Source organism: Erpetoichthys calabaricus, chromosome 18, assembly GCF_900747795.2.
Source record: "Erpetoichthys calabaricus chromosome 18, fErpCal1.3, whole genome shotgun sequence".
NCBI lineage: Eukaryota > Metazoa > Chordata > Cladistia > Polypteriformes > Polypteridae > Erpetoichthys > Erpetoichthys calabaricus.
In genome coordinates this window covers 42238570-42258901 of record NC_041411.2, presented here as the reverse complement: position 1 = coordinate 42258901, position 20332 = coordinate 42238570, and the positions used below count along the sequence as shown (strand labels likewise).

At 37.1% G+C, this 20332-nt stretch overlaps 1 protein-coding gene across 3 annotated transcripts in view; it reads right to left on the bottom strand.

The window, feature by feature from the left end:
- The window catches only part of ksr2 (kinase suppressor of ras 2), a 272560-nt gene that overhangs the window by 239543 nt on the left and 12685 nt on the right, over positions 1 to 20332 (bottom strand). For 2 of the 3 annotated variants that reach the window (XM_051921346.1, XM_028824800.2), the window contains exons 2-3: positions 8047 to 8187; positions 5956 to 6106 (exon numbers count right to left, since the gene is read on the bottom strand). In XM_051921346.1, coding sequence (XP_051777306.1) covers positions 5956 to 6106; positions 8047 to 8187 — 292 coding nt within the window. The remainder of the gene's footprint in view (positions 1 to 5955; positions 6107 to 8046; positions 8188 to 20332) is intronic. The other variant, XM_028824801.2, reaches the window with a different exon arrangement.

Here is a 20332-nt window from a genome sequence, read left to right as displayed (position 1 = left end):
TGTGCTCTCATCTACTCATTGCGAGCCCGCAGCACCTGCTGTAACAGGTGCTGCATTTCCACTCGTGGAGCACGAAAGCCGAAGCGAACTGTCCGAACTGAAAGAGATGATTGCTACACTGGCTGTCGCCGTGGCTACGGCCATAAATGAGCTCAAGAAGGATAACAAGAAATCTAACATTGAGCTTAAGAACGAGCTTAAGAAGAATATCATCGAGATTAAAAAGGATAATAAAGACCGGGAAACGCGTCTATTTAAACGTTTTGACGTGAACTTTAAAGGCATGTTGGAGAAATTAGAGGAACACATTGAAGAAAATAGATCCAAACTGCGAAGCGTGGGTATTTTGATATATATATATATATATATATATATATATATATATATATATATATATAGATAGATAGATAGATAGATAGATAGATAGATAGATAGATAGATAGATAGATAGATAGATAGATAGATAGATAGAAGTATATGTATGTAGATATGTATATATATGTGTATATATATGTAAATATGTATATAGCCTGATATAGCCTGTTCTCCTTCTCTTCCCCCTTTATCCCCCCACCCCCCATTTTGCCTCCCCACATGAGGCTTGATCCCACTTCACGATGTCCCGGTCCTCTGACATACAAAGAGACAGAGCACGTCCAAAACAAAACAAACCCCACCCCACAGCGGCGTTAGAGAATTAAAACAATGTAGTCGTTGGCATTGTTCTAAAGAATTGATGGATTTCTGGCCACTGTGGATTGCACGTCATTGTAATAAATAAATCCGGCCGACCGATAGTTTGGGATATTGATATTGCATCATGATATAACTGTTCCAATGCTCTTGGACTACCTTGATATGAGGACGGTAATATTACTGCTTTACCTAGTCTGAATTATTGATATTTGAATTTTGAACATGATCAATGAGACCTTGCATATGTTCAGTTCTAAGTTTTGCTTGATTCGATTTAATAAAGAAGAGACTATTAGCTTCGACTTTTAGATACGCATTAATAATGTAATGTTGCAATAGACGTTGAGATGACAGAAGTGGGTTAAATACATTGGAACGTATCGGTAATTTTAACCCGAAATATTGTGTGGGTGTTACTCGTTTTTCTGAATTCTTGTGTTTCATGTTTTACGACCATCCTGTTTCACCATCAGGGAAAAGCAAACGATAAAGTAAAGGATCGGAATGTGGTGATGTATTTGACAGAAATTACAAATTGTGCTTTGCTTTTGGATTTGAATATCTACACTGTCTTTGATATCTCCGTCTTTCGAAACTATTATCACTGACAATTTGTCACATGTTGGTTTATTATAAATGTGACCGTGATCGTTCGGATTCATATAGAAATTCAAGAAAATTAATTTGTCCATGTTTTGCAGATAAATTTAGTGTAAAGTGTGATACTTTTAGACGTATGGATTTGTATCCATTATTGGCTGTATAATTTCTAATACGTCCAATCGTTTAACTCTTTCGATTCTATGTTGCATCGCTTCTCTGTGATCATAAATATACACCTGACCGAATTGTGGTTTCTTCGAAATTAAACTTGTTGTACTGTAGGTTTAATTGTTGCGGGAACTCAGATTCTCATAGCGTATTGTCCTGAATCGTGTAAATCTACATTTTGAGCATTGAATGATGCGAACGCGAACAGATTATTGTAGACTCGATTTTTTGTCTGTAGTGTTTGTGGATTTCACTTTCACCAAACAACAAATCGTTTAATTCTTGCGGATACGCCTCTTCATTGGGAAGAAACACTACTTTTCCCTGGTGGCAACACGAATTAGACGATCTACAAGTCTCAGACTTAAACTTTAAAGCCTTACGATATCTACATACTGTACTTCTGCCATTTCACCTATCTCCATATATTCGATCTCTATTTGCTGTTCCGTAATTTCACCAAGTAATAATTTCCATTTCTTAGCGCTAATGCGATCCTTACTATAATATTGTTAATACTTTAGAATTTTACTACTTTCATAATCTGTAACTGGCTCTGCATGTGTATCGCTCCGTTTTTTTTGAGCCTTTCAAATTCCACTGTTTTCATAATCTCTAACCTGCTTTGCATGTGTTTCGCCCCAATGTTTTTGAACCTCTTTACGACGTTCTACTTTGTCTTCTACTCTTTGTCTTTTATTTTTGACCTCGCTTGGACCTGCTAGGTTTTCAATTCCACCTTGTCTGGGTTTATTATTACTTTCCCTTATTTCACCGAGTAATAATTTCCGTTTGTTAGCACTTAATGTGAATTTTATTATCTTTTTTTTGATACTTTCGAATTTTTACTACTTTCATATTCTTTAACTTGCTCTGCATGTGTATCGCGCCAACATTTTTTTTGAGCCTTTCTAATTCCACTGCTTTCATAATCTCTAACCTGCTCTGCATGTGTATCGCATCAACGTTTTTGAACGTTAGTTCTACTTTTCTTTTACTCTTTGTTTTTTATTTCTAACCCCAATTTGACCTGCGAGATTTTCAATTCTACTTGGTACAGGCTGATTATTACTTTCCTTATTTTCAGAATTTGCACATTGATTATTATTGTTCTTTTTTGCATTCTTTTCTCTCCAACGCTTTTGGGTTTCTTTATGACGTGCTGCTCTTTTTTCTTTGCTTAGTCATTAACATGTCATCTAGAACGTACAAAATTGTTGTCCTGATAAAATTTATAAGAGCTGAGAGAGCAGGAAGTGTGCCTGCCAAAGACATTCACACGACTGAGATGTTAGATGACTGTGTAAGTAAGTAGGGTGTGACTTGAAAGAATCTCATGTTAAAAGTCTCCATTTCGCAGGACTTCATTCCAAAAAGTCTCTTCAAAAAGTCACGTCTCATCCCAAGATTTTTTTTATTATAATAGAGAGATGTATGAACTTTTTTGTTAAGTGCTTTAAAATCAATGAGTAATATTAAAAAAATATTAATTTGATAATAAAATGTAATCACACATATTAGTAGAGTACACACAATACATGATATATAGAATTTGGAATATTGTGTAGTTAAAAAGTGCATCCAAATAGACTTGTGGTGGTCAAATTCACCTTTTATAGACACTAGATTCCAACTCAAGTGATGTAAAAAAAAGCATTTCTTGATGTGCCATTTTTAGTTGTTAATGTTATGATTCTGTATGTTAGCAAATTTTTGTATACTTGTTTAAGCCATTTTATTAATGGTATATTCCCATTACAGTTTTTGTTGAGGTGCTGAGTCCAATATTGCATTTATTCTAATTATAGAAATTGTTAATAAGTTAATACCAGGTTTTTGTCACCATTTTGTCTCACCATCTTCAAGATGAATCAGCAGTTGCTATAGTATGCAGTCTTGGAAGTTATGTAATTGACATTATCGGTAGGCCACTACAAAAATCATCATGTCAAAGGCATTACTGATTTTTGGTTTTGATTCTCTGCTTGTCTTGTGTTTCTTCTCCTGGTCACCCCTTTTACCTTGGTAGCCTTTCTTGTGCAAGGCCAACAACTAGTTGTTGGAGGGTTATAGTTAACTGCAGTTCATATTCCTTAAAAATAACATTTTGAAAGAAGTGGACAGCTGAAAATCTGTGTTGAAGTGCGACTACATGGGTGCAACAGATGAAGTGACGGCTGTTCCTGGCCACATGTGTGACTGCTGGCATTTCAATAACAAGTACAACGTGTATAAAATGGAAATATCCAAGCTGAAATAATCTCTCTCAATGTAAACCTGAAAGAATGAATTAATCAGTAACTGACATCATAGAACGTTTCCCTACTTTAAGAAATATTATAAAAATGTATTGTACAACATTAGGCACTTTTGCCTTTGAGATGTCTATGGAAAACCTTTCTTGATGATTAGTATATATTGGTAGCAAGATGAATGCACTGAAATATTTTTCATGCCCAGGATAGATTTCCACAAATTGTCTTGCATTTACAAACACAGAGATTGATAAATACTCAAGATTAAAGTAGATCTATGATTTTTTTTTTTATCTAATGAAACAAGGTTTTATCCCATTTTGCAGCAACAATGATGTGACCAGGTCAGACAAGACCTGCCCTTAGCCAATGTCCTCTGTCCCAAAGTCAAAATACTGTAATATTACTGTAAGTGAATTGGTTTTCAGCAATGAATCAAACTTTTCTGACCAGTTTCACTTGTTATTGAAATCTGTAAAATCAATATAGATAAGTGTGATTGTTTAGCAATTGCAAAAGAAGAACAATAGGAATCAGTTTCTACAGAATATATCCCAAGTTTCCGTTGTCAAACACACAAGCTCAGGGAGCACTTTGTGGATTCTGAACAGGTGTGACCCGAGATGAAGACTTAAGAGTGCAACAGAGTACTTAACTTCTTTTCTCTCTTGGCCTCTAGAATGGAGAACAGAGGACCACTGACATCACTTCCACTCCCCACTTCCAGAAGCCTTAAGCTTTCCAGTCCTTTTCACTATAAGGAGGAAGCTCTCCTACATAAGAAAAACTCTCATGGCCTGCAATAGCTCACTTTAGTCAAAAGTCTTAGTCCTGAGACACTACTCATATGCTTTTGTTTATCACGCACTGAACTGCCTTCATGAAATGGGGTTTTCCAGAACTGGTCCCCAACTCTCTGTACTCCTTTTATTACATCATGTAATTAAGTGAGGGCAGATAAAATAAATATGTTAAAGGAGAAGATAAATATGCTAAATAAGAAAAGAATAGATTAGATAAACTTTGTTAATCCTATAGTGAAATTATAAATGAGTAATTCAAAGTTCTGTTAAAAGTTGCGCTTTGCACACAGCCAAGCTTTACTTCAGCAGTCTGTTTTTGTTGACTATTTATTTTCCCCCTTTTTATCTTATGTCTGGGAGACTCATAGTTAAGAACCCTACTTCGTTTAACCTCCTAAAAGCAAACATCCATCCATCCATCCATTTTCCGACCCGCTGAATCCAAACACAGGGTCACGGGGGTCTGCTGAAGCCAATCCCAGCCAACACGGGGCACAAGGCAGGAACCAATCCCGGGCAGGGTGCCAACCCACCGCAGTAAAAGCAAACAGTTAAAGTAAACATGTAATGTTCATTATTGCAAAAAGAGTTTTTTTTTATCTTTGACATTTAAAATTATTAGTTTACAAATGTAATATCAACATGCCAGCACAGAGGCAGAGTGGTTAGTGTCTCATAGCTCCAAAGGTCTGGGTTTGAATCCCTGTCTAGACCCTTTCTGTGACATTTGCCCCTTATCTATGGGTAGGTGATGATTTTTTTTCCCATATTTTGGTTTTCTTCCTACATACCAAAGACCTCCACGTTAGGTTAAATGGCCTGGTATGAGACAATGTGGATGTGTGAGGGTATATTGTGAAAGACTGCCATCCATCTGACCTCTGCTCCTGCTTTGTGCTTGATGTTATTGGGATAAGGCTAGAATACTGGTGATCCTCAAGTGGTTTAAGTGCAAATGAACTGATCAGTGGATGTAATGTCATCATTTACAATTACAGTGGTAGAAATGAAATCAATGAAACATGTGTAGAAAGAGATCCATAAGGCCTTAACACTTTGCCTTGTAAATGTATGCCTTGTAAAGTGAAATTCCCCTTAAATATAGAGGCATTTTAACCACTGGATAAAATTAAGCCTTAAAATATTCAGAAATAAATAAGGCTTTCTAGTCTAGTTGCAAGGTGATGGTTATAGCCATTGTATTTCTTTTTCTTTTTTCAATCACTACATTTAGCACACATGGTTCTCCATTCATGACAAAGTGAACAGTTTAATTATATCTGCTCTGGCAACCACAGGGATAAATAGACTTCACAACCAAAACCATGTATCTCCAAATGCTGAAAGGCTGTGCTAAATACAAGATCACTTAATGTTTTGAATTCCAGTGAATCCCAACTACACACATGTAGTTAATTTTAATGTCTTACCTGATTTGTAGACATTCCTTAAACAGGACAGGGAGGCATTCAGGCGTGCACACTCTTCTCCATTGGCTCCATATTTCTTGATCGTCTCACACACCTGTTCATCTGTCATCTCCAACAAGGCTTCCAAGGTCAGCTGGCCTGGGGCGATCTGCTGTAGCAACAAAGAGAGCGATGAACATACAAGCCTGTATGGTGAACACTCTAAAAATCGGACATGACTTTCTATGAAAAATAAAGGCAAGACAGAAATGAAAAAGGAACCTCTCATTTCTAACTTCATGTTTACAAAACTAGTGGGGTTTTCATAGTTAACCGAAATGCTGTCCATAACAAAAAGATGACTAGTTAAGTCTGATGGTGCACTTAGGTCTATTAGTATGAAGCAGTAAATAAATGGAGAGACCACTTTTTTCTTATTGAACTGAAATGCTAATTTCTTGCAGTAATGCATACAATACAAAGTTCTGTCCTGTTCTTGACTTTTTCTTTCTACTTTCTTCAATTAGCAGTTTGGCATGGACTAAAGATGTAACTGATTTTTGATTGCATTCTCTTGTTTTGTGTTTCCACTCATAGTCAACCCTATAAATTTAACTTTCTTATGCAAAGTTAACCATTAGATGTGAGACAGTTATAGTTAAATGTAGTTCAGATTTCTTAAACATTGCATTCTTTAAAGAAGTAGAAAGTTAAACTCTATGTTGAAGTCTTACTGGATGTTTGCAGCAGATGTGAGCTCCTGGCACCTGCTTGACTGCTGGCTTTTCAATAACCAGTACTAGGGAATAGCTTTCAGACATGTTCAAAAAGGAAATGTACAAGTTGAAGTAATCTCACTTAAGGCAAACTTTAGAGAGTGAATTAATGTTCCCTGTTTAAAGAGAGAGGATTTTGAAAATTCATTCCTGCTTTTTACACACACTTTACTTGAGATGTCTCAACAAAAACTGAATTTCTCTGATTAATTTCCTTGCAGAATAAGCTTATCAAATTTCAATGATATTGGTCCAATGGGAGCCATGAAAAGACAGACAGACAGACATGATGATGACAACTGGTGCTTTAACCTTTAACATGACCGTAGAAAACCTTTCATGACGATTTGTATATATTGGCAGGAAGATCTTCGAAGGTATTGACATTTTTTAATTACTCGAATGTTCTTGCATTTGCAAGTACAACAGAGATTGATAAACACTTAAGACTGAACTGGGGATATAATTTTTTTTTATCTAATGATAGTTCTTTTTTACCCCATTTTGTGATAACAACGATGTGGGCCGATCTAAGGAGACCTGCACTTAACCAAAATCCTTTGTCCTAAAGCCAGAATACTGTTCAATTACTGACAGCGAATTTTGGCACTGAATCTGACTTGTCAGTAACCCTTTACTCATAGCTCCTTATCAAAATATGAAATCAATATAGATAACTGTGACTGTTTAGTAATTGCAGTAGGATCCAATTTCAAAATAACCAATATTCTTTGTCCTAAAGTCAGAATACTGTTCTGTTACTGACAGTGGATTTACTTTGGGCACTGAATCTAACTTTCAGCACTATTTCTTTTTTCCTCACTCATTTCCTCTAATATGCATTATGTAAAATGTATTTTGATTTTCAAATGATTTGTTGATTGTATGGGGAAGATGTGGCTGAACACTTTGGTTCTTCTGTCAAAAAGACTTAAAAAAGTACACGGTTATCATTTTGTAATATAATAGTTTTCAGTGATGCAATGTGTCCATCAATCGGTTTAAAAATTCATGGAGTAACAAAAAGCCCACAGAGCTGACTAATTTCCCTTTTTAATAAATACATTTAAAGGCATTTTTACCTACCATCATATTAATAAATAGACATTTAAAATCCCAAGTGTAGGTAGCCAGTAAATGTGCCACTCTGTATAAAAGCAGCAATGTACAGTAAGATCAGTTATGCTCTTTGAAGCACCCATGGATGAAAGCATTCTGTTTCTTTTTTTTTTTGCTCTCTTTTGCATCCAACTACCTGCTGTTGGCACCTACAAACCAAAAAATGGACTATTGTGGGTGTGGGAGATGGGTTTAAAAAGAGAATCCTGCCAAGTACCTCTGTGACTTCCTTGCGCATATTCACAATGCGAAACCAGTGCATTAGGTGTGGAAATCCTTCGAGCTCTGCGTTACGCTCCTGAAGAGCCACCTTTCGCTTGCAGGAGAGCTGCCGGCTGAAGTACTTCACCAGTTTACCCTAGAAAACATAAAAGATAATGTATAAGACAACCAACCATTATTATGTGATTTGTCTTGGAAATACACAGAACTTCATATGGCAGGGTCTTCAAATCTTCACAAACAAATGTGAGAAAACAAACAAAATACAAGAACGCTGGGTGCAGTATTAAGCAGAAAAAGTGTCTGAGAGGGGCTATCATATAAACAGTTTTAGTTTTTTGAAGACATGTTGTAAACCATACAGATATGTACCAAGCAACACAAAATACCATTTTCTATATTATTTACCATATCATTTTTAAAAACAATTTTTAGCAGTCCTATTTATGGATGTTACGTTGACTTGGGATTGTAGCCACAAGTATTTCCAACCTAACTGCACTGCAAATAGTAAGCTAACTTTGGTGCTCTGATATAGTCCGTTTTGTTGTGGCAGAGTCCTAACCCTATTTTTCCTTTAAGACTCTTTATTACATAGACCATAACAGAATACCCCAAATCTCACACTGTAACCACACTGTCAGGATTGACTGCTATTGTAGTTTAACAATTCACCGTTTCTTTTACATCTGTAACCCCATGCAATTAGACAGAGTACCTTAACATGCAGGAGAAAACAAGTTACACATTATTAAGAGCTGCAACAATAAATACTACACAATATACAGTATGTCCAATATTACCATCATATTTGCTGATTACCAGGAGAGATGAGACAGCCTACAGGAAGGAGATAGTAAATTGGGCAACATAGTGCCAGGACAACAGTCTCTCCTTAAATGTTAGTAAAACAAAGGAGATGATTGAGGATCCATGGAAAAGTGGGGTTAATTAGTGACTGGGGGGCACTTGGTACAAGGTTGGTCCCTGCTGCCTAGATAGGCTCTACACCACCAGGAATCTATTCTAAATTAAGCAAGTTTGAAGAAGCTGTGATATGTCATACTAGACAGAACTGTTTCACTTGGGAAGAGTTTGTATTTGTGAATGCACAATGCAACCAGGTCAGATTTCTGTCTTGGTCTAATACCAGTTTTCTTGTGTGCTTACATTAATACAAATTCTTGGTCTATTGGTTAAGATCACCTCAAGACCTTTGTATATCTTCCTTTATGTCACCCTAAAGTATGTGTGTGTCTATGTAGATAAGCTGTCAAAAATGGATTTAAACAATAATCAAGTACAATGTTGTAACACCCAGGAGTCTACCAAAGATTTGACTATGTTTATTCAGCAACTCCAGATTAAAAATAAAAAAGGCACTTATCAAGTGTTTGTACAGTCTAATAATTCTATTCTTGAAACAAGCATGGAGCATCAATGGAAAGTGGACTGAATTTTTTAGTTCCTTTGAAAAACAGAAAACTACTGTTGCATTTTTCAGTATTGATTTTCCAGTTGTTATGAAATATTCTGTTGGGACTAATAAAATCTGATTTTGCTTATGTAAAGTTAGGATACCATGCCAAATATTGTTACTATCTAGCATGCAAAAAATTCTTAAATCTAAAATCTTAATCTAATTCAGGGTCATGGAAGCTGAGGACTATCCACAAGGCAGAATCCCAGCCCTGGGCAGGACGTACTGTCAAATGATCTAAACATAATGCAATATAATATTGGACATACCACCCATTCAATAGGAATATTAAAGAAAGAAACCATCCTTCCATTTTGATATGCTCACTTTACTCCAAATGGGGAGCAAGCTAATGTCAAAGCCCATTTCCCTGCCCTTCAGAATATCTTAAATTAAATGTGCAGGGTGGCCCCAAAAAGGAGCCCCATGAGCGGCACAAGTTAAAGTTTATCATTTTCACCCATACCTCAATTAACTTTGAAATGAAGGCATTAAGAATGCTATAGTTCTAGTTTAAAGCAACTTACTTCAAAACATATAGAAAAATTGATGTTTCTACCAGTTTCTGTGCTAGGCTTCATTAATAGTTAAAATTAAAATAATGAATGCCTTGTTCACTCAAAGACTGTTTTTTTCCTTTGTACAAATGAGTACTGTACAGTATTTTTAAGATGGCAACAAGAACTGCAGCTCCTCAGAAGAACCACTAGATGGCAGCACGAAACCTTTGCAAAGACTACTGTCTCTTCCAAGATGTGCAGGGGAAAATTATTCTTAATTAAAAGTGCAATACAAAGGAAATTTTTTAAATCTACATTATACATTTATATTCTCTTTTTGGGTTTTATCAGTTTTCTGAGTATTGGGGCCATCAAATAGATGAAAAGGAAATGCAAGTAGAAAAGAACAACTCAAACAAAAAACAACTAATTGATATACTGCTTATCGAGAAAAGGATACAAAAGCCTTCTTTAAATACTTTAATTTGGATTACAGTATTATACTGTAACATTGCAACCTCTCATTCAGTCTAGTACCACATGTCATCCAATGATGATGGAAAGAGAAGGGAAAATAATTCCTATAACTTCTTCTTCACAGTTAACTTTTAGTGCCATATGCCTAATGTCATATTAAATTTTCCATTTAACTTCTGGAGAGTGGCAATTAGTAAAAAGAGGTAAAAGTGAAGAACACTAGTGCATAACTGGCACCTAATGAAGATGGTTAAAAACGTTACTCAAACCATACTAGGGACCACACCATTATTGGCCAGTAGGGGTCACTAAACTGCCACAACAACATTGAATCCAGAAAACCAGAAACACTAATTTCTGCTCTGAAGTGAACTCTTTGCTTTGTTCCGTTATTTTTTCACGGATTTCAAATTAAATTTAATTAATAATTGATTTCACAGATTTAGAATTATTTCACAAAATGCAATTGAGTAATATATGTGCTATTATTGTTTTGTTGTGAACATTGCGCTTTTGTCAAAAAGTTTGCTAAATTTACAGACAGCATGTGTATGGCATACGCGAAGTAAATATTTATAAATATTTATAGATATATTTATATATATATATATATATATATATATGTATATATATATATACAGTATATATATATATATATTATATATATATACATGCACAAAGGCAGTCCACTGTTGTCTTGGCTGTAAGCTTCAGGTTAGTGTAGCGATGAAAGGTGATTTGTTGCCCTAGTCTGGGGTCAGATGCACCCTGGAGCAGGTTTTCTTCTAGGACCACTCTGCATTTATCTTTCTGACCAGTCTCATGGTCCCTATCCCACCCCCATAGCTTGACATTTTAACCACCATGCTTCACTATAAGGATGATATTAGGGAGGTGATGAGCAGTGCCTGTTCTTCAGAAGACATAGTGCTTGACGTGCTGCCCAAAGAGAACAATTTTTGTCCCATCAGAGCAGAGAATCTTTTTCTTCATTCTCTCAGATTCCTTTAAGTTGTCACCTGTCTTTTACTCAAGAGTAGTTTCTATCTAACACGATAAACACCTGATTAATAGAGTGCCACCAAGATGGTTGTCATTCTGACAGGTTCTCCCATCTCAGAAAATGACTTATGAAGCTTTGATAGAGTGACCATTGGGTTCTTGGTCACTTTCCTGAACAAAACCCTGCTTGCTGGGTTACTCAGTTTGGCTGAACAGCCATCTCAGCTATATACATTGTGGAAAACCAGCCCGAACACCAACAGGCAGACACCAACAGTTCCAAAAACACACATGTTTATTTACAATATTTACATTGACCACAGTCCGGCACACAACCCAGTGTCCTTACACCACACACCCCCAAGTCCGGGCCTCTCAATAGTCCTGCCTTTACCGCCTCCACTCCTCTCCTCCGAGCTTCGTCCTCTTCCTCGTGACTTCAGCTCCCGACTGGAGGGAGGCGGTCTCTTTTATTCCCATCCGGACCTGCTCCAGGTGCCCTCTGATGAACTTCCTGCGGCACTTCCTGGTGTTGCAGAAGTGTCGCATGAGCACCCGGAAGCACTCTGGGTGTCCCTGGTATTCCTTCCGCCAGCACCTCCGGGTGTGGCAGAAGTGCTGGCGTCCAGGGCTCCTTAATCGTCCGGGTGCCCCCTGGCGGTGGCCACGGGCCCCTATAGGGTTGTGTTTCCATGCTCAATTCCCGTGGTCCCCATACCAACCAACGCGGCTACCCTCTCATGGTCCAGGGGAGGCACAGTCCCTCTCCTGGACCTTCCAGGCGTTGTGACTGGGCACAGCCCCCAGCTGACCACCACAACATGTGTAAAGCACGTGCATAGTTTTGGCTGATAACTTGCTCCTCCATAGAAAAAACTTATTTATATATGCACACAAATTTTCTTTTGAACTATATAACCTTTCAGGAAAACGTAACATTTTAGAAGGCTATAACACTTCAATAAGCATTTGAGATTGCATCAGGCGTAACTTCCTTAGATGTTTACCCATGGAAAAAAAGAGTCAAAAACATTTACTGTACATCTGATCATAAAAGTTTAATCCAAGAGACAGTCAGGTTTAACTGTTAATCATAGCTTAGAGCATCCTTGGGGTTACAGCAAGGATTTTAAAAAGTGGTGCTATCAATTCTAAATGGCCACACCTGCACATTCAGCCACACTTTTTTTATACTAGAAAAATTTAGCAACTACCAATCAACCTAGCCTAATTTTGGAAGAAAACTGGAATTTTTTGGTTCATCATGCATGTTTATTTTACATGCAGTCATCAATTCCAATTTTGACTGACCCTCTTTCAATTCAAGAGACAACTTTACACATCATGAGTCTGCGTCCCATCTGGACTGATAGCAAAGAAGCTCCTTAATTGAGTTAGTGGCACATAGAGTGTAGGTGCACCTTTTCCACAACATTGTCTGTACTGTACAAGTAAGTTGGTTTGAATATGACCCTGTCATCCTTAACATTATGTTATTACTACAACATCATCAAGGCATCACTAGATTTAAGGAGGTCATAGGAGGTGCAGGCTTGTTTAAGTGCACCTCAGCAGATGTGTGTGGAATGGCTACTCTTGGAAGGTTTTGTAAAAAGAAAAAGAAATGGCCTTTTGAAATTAAAGAAAAGTCTGGAGCACAAGCAAAATGTGAAATCAAGCAACAATGAACAAGAATGTGAAGACAGAGACAGAGAAATAAACCTGTCAATATAAATAAAAAAAAGGTTGAAATAAAACAAAAATACATGATCAATGCATATACAAATGTACCTATTATCATTTAAATATTTTTGTAGTGTGCATTTCAATATTATATTTATGTAGCATATTTCTCTTACACAGTTTTGAGTTAAGGAAATCAAATAATAATAATAATTAAAAAGTAAACCTTTGGTCAAACTGGTTTAAAGACAGGAGTGTGACATTCATTTGAGAGAATTTCATATAGTACAGGGACACTGGGATGTGTTACTGCAGCCAGCCAGGAGAGCAGCCAGTGACTTGGTGATGTAGGGGCTCGTAACGTTTAAAAGTGTGACTTAAGGACTTTTATAAAGACACTGTATCCATTTTCTTTTGCTTAAGCAAAATGTTCCTTGTTTGTAAATGCTTTTGTATAATAACTGTTTGATATGAAAAGTGTCAAAGACATTGAAAAGAGTTTCTAAGACTGTAAGCCCAGAGTTTTAGGAATGCTGCTGTTTTACTTGGCTCTCTGTGTTTTTATTGATAACTGATAAGAATTATTGCCATAAAGCATGTGCACAATTTATGGTTTCATAAGCACAGCATCCCACTCCTTAGTGCAAACTTACACAAGCATGTCTTACTATTATTTGTCCCACTTGTAACTTAGTTTTAGGAGGTTTGAAAGATAAAATTGGACACCTTTTGAAGACAAGGAAAATTTATGAGCTCCTTGAATAAGAGGCAGAGCACTGCCTCAGGGGGCAGGGAGTTAGCTGAAAAGATAAAAAGCAACTGGTAATAGGCTGGAAACTGGTAGCCAGAAGCTGGTATATTTGCAGCCGGAGGCTACACCCTGGAGTTCATGTCAAACACCAAAACAATGATAATCTCGTTTTTGAAATTAAACATTAAAAAAAAAAAAAAAAGTGTCCTGGTAAAATTCTAGGAATTTCTGGGTTTCCCCCTCATACACAGTATTAAATATGCAATTCAAGAAATAGCAGAGTTGTAAACTGCATGGTGACCAGTTCAGCAACTGGGCAGAAGTCCAGCATTGGAGTAATTTTGTTCCCCATCTCTTGTGGTTATATATTGTGAGGATTTATAACAGGAACAGAAACAATCTTTCTAAAACTTCTGGTAAAACATGGTGCTTGCAAATTAAAAGACGAAATGGAAAGAAAATACATGTATATGTCCAAAATCTGCCTCGACAAGTGTTGAAATAAGGATGGCAAATTAAGAACAAACTGGCCAAAAGGGAAACAATACTAAAAATAATAGAACTGCAAGATCCTGCCTGAAGAAACTAAAGAAACAATGATGTTCAGCATAAAGAAAACCTCTGTGAAGCAGAGAACAGTGCATCCTGGGACTTGAAAGGCCACCAATAAAGAGCTTGTTTATGTCATCAGACATCACTAGTGCACATAAACAATATAATACGTTTAATGAGAGTCAAACAGATATATTGAGTCCAAAGGATTGTAATTCATGGTTGGTAATTGTGGGTGGCAAACGACTAGGTTGCCAAAATGGTAGAGTGAGCCCAGACAACAATTCAAGAACAAAGCTTCCTAGTAACTGAACATCTAGCACTACCAGGTTGTATGGTGTGTACTGAAACATCTTCATTTGCTTTCACTTCCTTATATAAGATTATTTAATATAAATATTTTGAACATTATAAAACTGATTTAAGGGCCTGCTTCTCTGTCTTGCATTTCTGTTTACTCCATCTCCAAGGACTAAGTGCATTAGTTAGGTCAGCGGGTGAAGAGGATGATACAGTAGCACAATATAGAATAAAGATGTGGGCTATATAAAATTGATAGGGTAGAACAGTATAGGATAAAGTGTGGGATGTATAGTACATAATTGATACAGTAGTATGATATAGAATTAAATGTGGGCTATATGCCCCCCAAGTGCTGTTAAAGGTCAAAGCAAAATAAAATTAGACATTATAATTTGGGTCCACACTAAAAAGACCCAGGAGAAAGATGTTTTAAAATGAATTGTTCCCCCAGAGTTTTTCCATGATAGAATAGTGCAACCAGTTGTGCTTTGAGCTTCACTGAAACAAGCCATATAAAGCAGATGGTTTAGCTGAGCAAGAGAAGGTAAATTGTGGGGGCTCACTGCAATGCCGCCTGTTCAAGATAAACAGAAAACAGGATGGCTGGATACTGTCTATCTAGATGAATGAATTAGAAGTATACCAGCAGTGTGAGGATCAATCTTAGCTCTCTGCCCGTTTTTATAAGAAAGAACTACACAGAACATTTACAATTGTGCCTCCCTTTATCATATGTGCAGGGATGTACTTTGGGACACGTTATCAATCATAAAGAAATGTGAAAAAAGACAGGTTTCTCACCAGAATACTCCCAGCCGTAGGAGTTTGTTGTGAAATCTAAATCAGAGGTATCTAGAGTATTTGCCTAGTTCAAAGGCCGCCTGACCAAGATTCATATTAACTTAATAGCTTCATTGCAATTGATCACCAGGAAAATGAACAAGTTAACTGGCAGCTTCTGAAGTTATACAAAGTGAAGATGGCTACTGACAATATCTTCATTAGATTTAAAAAATGATGTGAATACTGAGGTGGCAATACTTGATAGCTCATATAAATTACTGTGTGAATTTCCCCTTGGGATTAATAAAGTATCTGTCTATCTATCTATCTATCTATCTATCTATCTATCTATCTATCTATCTATCTATCTATCTATCTATCTATCTATCTATCTATCTATCTATCTATCTATCTATCTATCTATCTATCTTTTCTTTATATCTGATATTTTGTTTTCCTGTTCCCGTTAGACAATGTTCATTAGCAAGACTACTAAATTAAATAAAGAGTATATTCCCACCTATATCAATATTGCACAGAAAAGAAGCCATATGCAGTTTAGGTATGCATGCAGAAAACCTGAATCTGTATTCAACAGAACTGAAAAACTGTAAAATCATCTCTTAACAAAAATAAATAAGTAAAATACAATAACACAACCACACAAAGCTCTACTAGAGTCTAGAGACATAATCAGGTAATGTAGTCAATGAACACCAGATTTGTAGTCAGATCGTAAATGGACCCCAGAGATAAAATAAATAAGCAATGAAAACATTAAAATCAAATCTAAAGTGGGAGACGTACAGCAAAGAGGCAAGTGTTAAGAGAAGGGTGCTAAGCAAACTGGTCTTAGTGTGGCAGTCATATAAAAAAATGACATAAGGTAAACAGGCATCCCCGCTTCCCACGCTTTTTCTGACAAAGTCTGGGAATGCTGCGATAGCAACTACAGTAGAAGGCTGCCATGGCAACTATGGGCAATGAGCTCTTTTTGATTCTTTAGGGTAAAATGGAAATACACGGACTGGAGACCCACCTGTAAGAAAACAATACAGCATTCTCAGTTACCATGGCAAGAAAAGTAAGCTAAAAAGACAGCCAGGTCCAGGCCCCTGCCTACAAACAAGTTCACTGATTAAACACGCAGAAAAACAAATGTTCATGAACCTCTCTCATCCATTTTCTAAACCGGCTTTCTCCAGTACAGGGTTTAGTGGGAGCTGGAGTTCTGGATTGCTTTCCAGACTATTGTAAACTTACTTACATATTGGGCCACACAGGTGTAGCAGGGAGGGATTTCAGATTTGACAGTTTGATTATTTACTTTATGACAGTTACAGCTGATTGATTATAGACAGAATCATAATTTGTGTATTTTCTCACCCCCTGAGATTAATTCTTAGCTACACCTCTGCAGGCCCAGGTTAGGTTGAACATCCAAACAAACTAATTTACTATCAGTCAGAGAAAAAAACAGATTCTTCAATTCAAAGCCATGAGAACACAGGCAAAGCACGCCAGTACCACACAGAAGATACTCTAGTAAAGAATTCATACTGGGGTCCAAGCACTGTGTGGGTGCCGCACCTCTGCTGGGCCAGGTTTGATAGAATCCACACAAACTAATTTACTTTCTGTCAGAGGAAAACAGATTCATTGCCTCAAAACCATGAGAACACAGGAAGAGCACACCAGCACTACACAGAAGATGCTTTAGTAAAGAACTAATACTGGAGTCCAAGCTCTGTGTGGCTTACTGCTCTAACATTCTGTTCCTGTTGGAGCTTGGATGGCGTGTTACACCTTACAAAGAGTGTACTGCCTTCCCATGACACCACGAATATAGACACATACAATTAGAAAAAAACAAACCTTTTAAAAGGACCATTAAAGTGCCTTTAAGCCTAGCTGTACGGGCTATGCCAGAGGAAACAACAAAATTTGAATTTCACAAAATAAATTGCACTGGTTGGTAATTACAACCTCACATTTCATAACACTTAACTGTTTCTTTAAGACTGTGCTACAGGCATCATCAGAAGGTAGATGGGTGCCACATCTGGGGCCGCTTCCTGCCTTATACTCTATGTTGATTGGACAGTCTCTGGCTCTCTGCAAAACTAAACTGGAGTTAGAGAGTCTGAGGATGTTATCACAAATAGCAGAAATCAAGCACCTTTGAACTTATACATTTAGGGGGGGAAATTCACACCTAGATATAATAATATGCTTTAGAGGAAAAGAATACTATCTATAAAAAAAGATTTGCTTAAAAAAAAACAGAAGACACCATGAAAATGTAGTAAATTTTCAAAAACGGTTGTTTTTACATTTGCCTTGCAATTATATAAATGGTATACTGTATTTTAATTTATCTATATATCTCTATTATAATAAAAAAATTCTGGGACAAGACGTGACTTTTTCAGAGAGAAACTTTCACGTCCCGTGAGACAAGACTTTTTGCCAAGAGATTTAACCACACCCGGGGCCGGAAATAAAAGACAAAGAGTAGATGACAAAATAGAACGCCATAAAGAACTCAAAAACGTTGGCACAATACACATGTGGAGCAGGTTTATGATATTGAGAGTACTAAAATTCGAAAGTCTCAAAAAAAATGATAGTAAAGATCACTCTGTGAAATAATGGAACAGCAAAAAGAGATTGAATATATTGTTCGGATTTAAGCTTTAATTTGGAGACTTGTAGATCGTCTAATTTATGTTGCCATCAAGGAAAAGTAGTGTTTCTTCCCAATGAAGAGGCGTATCTGCAAGAATTAAAAGATTTGTTGTTTGGTGAAAGTGAAAACCACATACACGAGCAGCAGAGACGCAAAGTGGCTGGTGCGTAGTGCAGGCCAGGGGGGTTGGCGAGCGAAGCGAGTAGGGGGCAACTTAGTATACCTTAATAAAATGACAATTGTTTGTCTATGCATGTTTGGTTGCTATTTCTCAGTTATATGCCACTTGATAAGGAATTCACAAAAGCAGTGGTAATGTTTGTGATGCGCCACCATTTTATTACTACATACATTACAAAAGACATTTCAATAGACATTAACACTGAATACGGCCAAAACAGAGTAACTGCCAGGTGGACTGAAATCAGCTTATCCACCTTAATACAACAAGAAGTGTCTCTGTGGCCATCTAGTTGCTAGAGTTTGGAAGTAAATTTTTAAAATAGGCAAAACACGTAGGAGGCTCAAAAAAAATAAATGATAATAAAAATGCCAATTCAGAGTCTAAAATAAGAAAACTGGACTTAAAAGCCAAATCTGTTATGTAACGTTATACATCATCAGCAGCCACATGGTAGTGACTGTGTTGCACCCACATGGGCCACGTGCATGAGGTTTATTGTTGTATTGCTAATAATTGATAACTTTGTGTGGTAGGCAACAGAGGAATAAATGAAAAAAAAATTGATGAACACGTAGGGAAACCAAAGCTAGAGTTGGTAAACCAGGCCTGTACGGTAGTGGCCAGCATTGCATTTGACCAGCAAAACACTTTGCAGATAGAAGTGGTCATTATGACGAGTGGTGCCAAGAGATAGTGGCAAAAAAGGCAGCTCTAAAGCATACCTAGTATAGAAATATAAATGTACATATTTTTCTAGTATATATTTCTGTAGCAGTCTTAGCATAAGTATCAAAGAGTATAACCAATTAGTTGTTCGAGTACGTTTTTGTAGTACTACTGTTCTGGTGTCTTTAATTACAGGTTTTTACCAATGTACTTTTCTCTTTTGTCTGTGGTAGCAAGTAAATATTTCATATAATTTAAAAGTGATGTCACCTATTTACTATTTTGCAAATTTGGCTACAGCCCCAAACATAGCAAAATGGATGTGAGGCCTCCTAAAAGAACTATAAAGGCAGAGCAGCAACCTAAACAACCTATCAAAGGAGACTGACCCCAAATCCAGCTAGCATCAAAACTGCTAAAAGTAGGCTCCTGGCCTAGCAGACCCCGAACAGATTGAGCTGGCAAAATAGCACGAAAAGTCCCAAAATATAGCAAAACTGCCATCAGGAGAACATTGGCAATAAACCTTCAGTTTGTATGAACAGGGCAAACAAATAATCTTCATATAAAAAGTATTTATTAGAAAAAAATAGAAAAATACAAGCAAAATGCTGAAAAGAGCAAAACTAGGCAAAAAGGAGCTATCTAAAAGGCAATTTAAGTCCAAAGCCACAAACCAGAAGAGAAACCCAAAGACAGAAGCAAAAAAAAAAAAAAATCAAGAAAATCCAGCTAACCCAGTCAGTCAGTCAGTTATTGTCCAATCCGCTACATCCTAACACAGGGTCACGGGAGCCAATCCCAGCCAACACAGGGCGCAACGCAGAAACAAACCCGGGCAGGGCGCCCACCCACTGCAGGGCAGACACACACAAAACCCAAGCACACATTAGGGACAATTTAGAATCGCCAATGCACCTAACCTGCATGTCTTTGGACTGTGGGAGGAAACTGGAGCACCCGGAGGAAACCCACGCAGACACGGGGAGAACAAGCAAACTCTGGGCCTTAAATTGCCAGAAGGAGACCTCAAAAGGAGTGATGTCAGAGTGGCTCCGCCTCCTGGGGCTCCTCCCACAACACACAAGGAGTGGAAGCACAGTTAAAAGGGACAATGCATAATTATGAGCATATCAGAAAAAAACAAACATATAAAAATAATAATTCAAAACCAGCAAAAATAACAAAAAAAAACAAATAAAAACCATATT